The sequence below is a fragment of the Impatiens glandulifera genome, chromosome 1 (genome assembly GCF_907164915.1).
Source record: "Impatiens glandulifera chromosome 1, dImpGla2.1, whole genome shotgun sequence".
In the NCBI taxonomy this organism is placed as follows: Eukaryota; Viridiplantae; Streptophyta; class Magnoliopsida; order Ericales; family Balsaminaceae; genus Impatiens; species Impatiens glandulifera.
Genome location: NC_061862.1, coordinates 149,289,506 through 149,295,057, shown reverse-complemented (window position 1 = coordinate 149,295,057; position 5,552 = coordinate 149,289,506). Strand labels below are relative to the sequence as shown.

General features: G+C 25.3%; 1 protein-coding gene across 1 annotated transcript; it reads right to left on the bottom strand.

The window, feature by feature from the left end:
- Positions 1-1,711: 1,711 nt before the first annotated feature.
- LOC124910418 (expansin-A16-like) lies at positions 1,712-2,656 on the bottom strand. Its single transcript, XM_047451059.1, has 3 exons — positions 2,509-2,656; positions 2,108-2,414; positions 1,712-2,015 (listed from the first exon to the last, which is right to left on the bottom strand). The coding sequence occupies exons 1-3, from the start codon at positions 2,654-2,656 to the stop codon at positions 1,712-1,714; spliced, it is 759 nt and encodes a 252-aa protein (XP_047307015.1).
- Positions 2,657-5,552: the final 2,896 nt, after the last annotated feature.

The window sequence follows — 5,552 nt, the reverse complement described above, 5'->3', positions numbered from 1 at the left end:
TTTTTGTCCTTTAATTTTTCTAAAATTATTGTGAGACATTATGAGTACGACATTTATCTCAAATAATTTTATTTTTTATTTTGGCATGAATCCTTATTTAATTTTGATTAATTAACACATTAATTATTTTAAATATGTTTTCGATGATTTAATTAATTATTTTATCTTATAAAAATAATTTAAAATAATTATTTTAATATTATAAATTTTTAGTGTTTATAATTAATTTTATTATTATTTATATATAACTAAATTTAAAATAAATTATACTGAAAATAAATAACAATTTTTATTTAGTTAAATAAATAGTAACTTATTTTTTCCTTTTATAAATATAAATTAATTTGTTTATTAAAAATAAATAAAATTTAAATTTAAATAGTTTCTAAACTTAAAATATTAAATTATAAAATTTAAATTTTAAAAATTTTAAAACCAATAAAATCCTTATTCCCAAGCCTGAATAAATTTGTGTACTATAAATGGGCCCAAGATCTTAAGACCTAAAAAATGAACAAAATTAAATTATTTATTTTCTTTTCCTCAAAGTTCTCTATGTTTTGAACTGCCCGGTCTACTTGAAATTTTTTTAAAAGGTCTACGAATAAATTTGTATACTTTCTTGTTAATTAAAATAGGGATGAAAAAAATGATAGGGCATAAAATCACATTATTGGTTATAAAAATAAAAATAAATATAAAGAGAAAATATTTATTATTTTTTGAGTCAATAAGATTGAGACTTATACCCGAATCTCTGCCTCATCCAAATCCTTTTCCAATCATTTCTTACAAAAAAATATTATATTAATTTATTTAAAAATAATTGAACTTAAATAAAAAAATTTATGATAAATTAAATTAAATTAAAGTTGTCCTACCGAAAAATATTTTATTTATATATATAAAACTTGTCTCATATTAGTTATTTGAGAGTTTTGTTTTAAAATTTTATTAAATGAAAAATAGTTTATTTGTGTTTTTAATTTTTTAATTATTTTTTTATATTTTTAATTTATTTAAAAATTGATAAATTTATTTAAAAATTAATAAATTTATAATAAAAATATTTTAATTAATAAAATAAGTGATTTAATACTTAAAAAGATAATATTCTGATAGAATATTTTTTTTATAAATAAACTAATAAAATTTCAAAATTATTTAAAAAATAAATCTACTGGCTCTAAGCAACTAGCCATCCATATATTCAAAATGAATCTTTTATAATACATTTAATATGTATCTTAATAATTTAATAATAAAATAATAATTAATAAAATATTTTCAAATTATAATTTCATTTGAATTTTTTTTAATAAAATCAATAATTTAATATATATATATATATAATCCATTTATAATTATTAAAACTAGTAATATTTTTAAACATTGATTTTTTTTAAATATCAAATTATATATAATTTTATTTATTACATTTTATATAGAATAACTATTTAAATATTTATTAAATAAATAATAAAAATTAACGGCATAAATATTTTTGATAGTTAACCATATAAATATAACATATTTTATATATTAGCATATATATATATATATATATAATATCCGGTTCATAAAATATATTTCAGAAACTCATACATATATATATATTATTAATTTTCTATTCCTCAGTCGTCACTCAATATCCATCCAAATATTTCTATGAAAAACTAAAAAAAGGAAGTCCCGTTGATACACTTCAGACCTAGAAATTCTTGCCGGTGAAGGTCTGGCCAAACTTCCAATTCGCCGGCGCTATGTCGAGGGAGGTGGAGGTACGGCCGTCACTATCAGTGACATTAAATGAAAGGGACTGCCCTACAAGCACGACATTAGATTGCCAGTTCTGTCCCCAATTCCGGGTCATTTGTATCCAACCGGTCTTACTACCCTTTATGCTCGCCTTAACGATCTCTCCGGAGCCGGCGACGTTGGATATCAGAACCAGGTCAAAGTGTGGATTGCCCTTCATTGTAAATTTTATCCCACCCGTATTCTTGCATGGCACCCTGTTATTACAAGATTTCAGTTAATTAATTTTACTCATTTAAATTGAAACGGAAAGAAAGAGTTGATGGGTTTTATTTATTTATTTATTTACCGGCGGTATTTTACGGGGATGACTCCAGCTTTGTATTGCGCGATTTTTAAGAACATTGGCATTGAAAGGTCGAAATGAGGGAGGGGAGGATTACACCAGCCGCCTTTGTCGGAGGGTAGAGAAGGATTTGGTGGACAGAAATTGGTGGCGGTTATGAAAATCGATGGATTTCCGGCGACGCACCAATTTGGGTCGTTGGTGCATTGAATTTCGAAACAAGCACCGCAGGTCTGACCTTTATTGAACAGGGCCGTGCTCAAGGCCGCTGTATTGACTCCGTAACCCTGGCTGTATCCACAAGCTCCGCCTGAGAAGAAGAGTAAAAACATATATAGTCTTCTCTATAAAACAAGACTAGGGTTTATGAAAATGGCCGGAAAAAGGGGAGGAGGGAAGCTTACTCATGTTGCCGGTACCATCACGGCCGCCGTAGAAAGTGGCGTGGGCGCTTTTCCAAGAATTGTCCAAGTACATTCCGTCGTTGTGAGCATCGACGGAAACCGACAGAAGGAAGAAGAGTACGGCGGGAATGTAGATAGATGACGTCATTTTCCGATTGATTGATTGATCAGAAGAGAAGAAACGGAGTGCGGGAAAGTTGGAAGGAAGATGGGGTACTTATGTAGAGAGGAGATGTGCATGGGAAGCAGCCTACCATTACTTCCCTGTAATTAATTTAAAGTTGAGTTTCAAAAAAAGTATATTTTAAAAGTATACATGTAATATCAAAAAGTATATTTTAAAAGTATATATGTAATATCAGAAAGTATATTTTAAAAGTATATATGTAATATCAAAAAGTATATTTTAAAAGTATATATATATATATATATTTTTTTTTGATATATATTAAAAAGAAAACCTGATATTTTCATTAATAATGGGTTAAAATGGATTTGTGATATTTTATGTTATATTAATAATATAGTACAAAGTTCATACCAAAAATACTTTAATATTTTAAATAATCATAATTAATTATAGATACAAATTATATCTCAATTTTTAAAATTAATATTAATTAACACAATAATAATTATAATTGTTATTTACTAATAACTGATGTTATAATAAATTAACAATATAATTTAATTATCAAATATAATTAAAGGGGACGTTTGGTTTAAATAAATGAATGAGAATAAGAATGAGATTGATAAATTTGTGGAATGAGAATAAGTATTATTGATAGAAGTGTAGTGTTTGATTATGTGTATTAATCATTTTTAATCTCATTGATAATATTTTAAATATTTGCATCCTATAATGGTTGAATTTATTAGATTGATAAATTATTAATATTATTTTATAGATGAAACTAGGGACGTAAATGAGCCGAGCTGCTCGTGAGTGGCTCGGTCAAAGTTCGATTCGAGTTCGGTCAAAATCGAATTCGAGCCGAGCTCGAACCAGCTCGTTTAAGATTCAAGTCGAATTCGAGCTTAGGTAAGACTCGCTTGATGGCTCATCTAGGGGTGTTCAATATTTGGTCTGAACCGAACAACCGAATTCGAATTCGAATTTCATTTTCGGTTTTCGAATCGAATTTCAAACCAATTCGAATTCAAATACAGTTTTCGAATTGGTTTTCGAGTTTGGGTTTCAACTCGAAAACCAAACCGAAAACCGAATTGATTTATTATTATTTATTTTTCCAAACTTAACTTAAGGAAAAGTTCAAAATAATCCAATTATAATATTTGAATTCAAGATTTAATAATAAAAGAACAAATAAAGAAAAGCACCAGTGGTCTAGTGGTAGAATAGTACTTTGTCACGGTACAAACCCGGGTTCAATTATCGGTTAGTGCAATTTATTTTGATTATGCTAATTCTCATTTATTTCAAAAAAAATCAAATTCGGTTTAAATTCGAACCGAATATCAAATGCTAATTCGGTTCGGTTTAATTAGAATTTATTCAAATTCGGTCCGGTTTACGAATTAGCTAAAAAAATAAAAATTCGAATAAACCGAACCGAAGAACTCGAATAACCCGAAAACCGAACCGATGAACACCCCTATGCTCGTCGAGTTTTTTCGAACCTAATCATATAATTTTTATTTATTATATTTTATTTTATATACCCATATGGCTATTTATGGGTTATGTGCCTCCCGAAAATATACTTATAAATTAACAATTATATGTTATATTAAGAAATTTGATATTAATTTAAATATATAAAGATAATTTGTGAAAATCAAATCAAAATATAATTATACTATAATATTATTTAATATATGCAATCTCAATATATTATATTTTGTAAAATATAATTTTATTTTTATTTCACCATAGAGTGTTTTATTTTTTTTTAAAATAAACATAATAGAGTGTAATATGTTTTCAAGGTTATCTTAAATATAATACACGACTTAAAAGTATTTTTCTTAAGCTTGCTTGAACATCAATAACTCCCTTAGGTATTTTACATGTATTCTTACGCGAGCCAATATGTCCATCTTACGTAAAACATAAAAAATACGACAAGGGTTGTAAGGTCCGATGAAAAGACTCTCGACTTCCATTATATTTTTTTAGTATAAGAAATTAATATATAAATATATTTAAATTCGAGCCGAACTCGAGCCTATGGTTATATAATCGAGCCGAGTTCGAGCTTAATAGTGAAAACTCGATTGAGCTCGAGCCGAGCCAATAAAAAACAAGTCGAGCCTAGGCTAGTTCGAGCTCGGCTCGGCTCGTTTACACCCTTAGATGAAACTAGTATTAATAATTTTATTTTATTTTTATTATATTTTATTTAATTAAAAATATAAAATGTTATTTTTTTAATATCATAATTGCTTAAAATATATAAAAATATTGAAATATATAATAATTTAATAAAATACAAATATTTATTATCTTATCATATTAATTATATATATTTTCTAAAATACTTATAAGAAATAGTAAAATCATCCCCAAAATCATTATTTTCTCTTTCCAAAATAAAAAAACCTAACTCAATCAATAAATTAAATTTTTTCTCATTTTACTCCAAACATAAAAAATAATAATAATAAGTTTAATTAGGTTAGGTAAGTTATCCTAAATATACCACATGAACCTATAACTATAAGTTTTCTAGAATAATTTCTTTTTCTTAATTATTTTTTAATTATTTTTTCTTTCTTAATATATATATATATATATATATATATATATATATTAAATATATATTAAGAAATGTTTCATATATAATATAAATTATATATATACACAAAATTATAAATATAAATTATCAATGTTATTTAGTTTAAAATAACAAATATTTCAATTTTATAAGAATTTATAAAAAATATTTCAATTTTATAAGAATGTAGGAATATTCCAACTACTAGGGAAAATTTGACGAAATGGCCTTAATGATGGCTTTATTTGAGTTTTTGACCGGTGCATAAAATTAAATGCTCTAGTGACATTTTTTTGGACGATT

What these genes read in the sequence shown, in the direction of transcription:
- LOC124910418 (XM_047451059.1), bottom strand. Translation starts at nt 2,656, where the DNA reads ATGACGTCATCTATCTACATTCCCGCCGTACTCTTCTTCCTTCTGTCG. An exon ending in TGATGGTACCGGCAACATGA is followed by an intron (nt 2,415 to 2,508) that starts GTAAGCTTCCCT and finishes TCTTCTTCTCAG; the next exon opens with GCGGAGCTTGTGGATACAGC. An exon ending in ATCCCCGTAAAATACCGCCG is followed by an intron (nt 2,016 to 2,107) that starts GTAAATAAATAA and finishes TTGTAATAACAG; the next exon opens with GGTGCCATGCAAGAATACGG.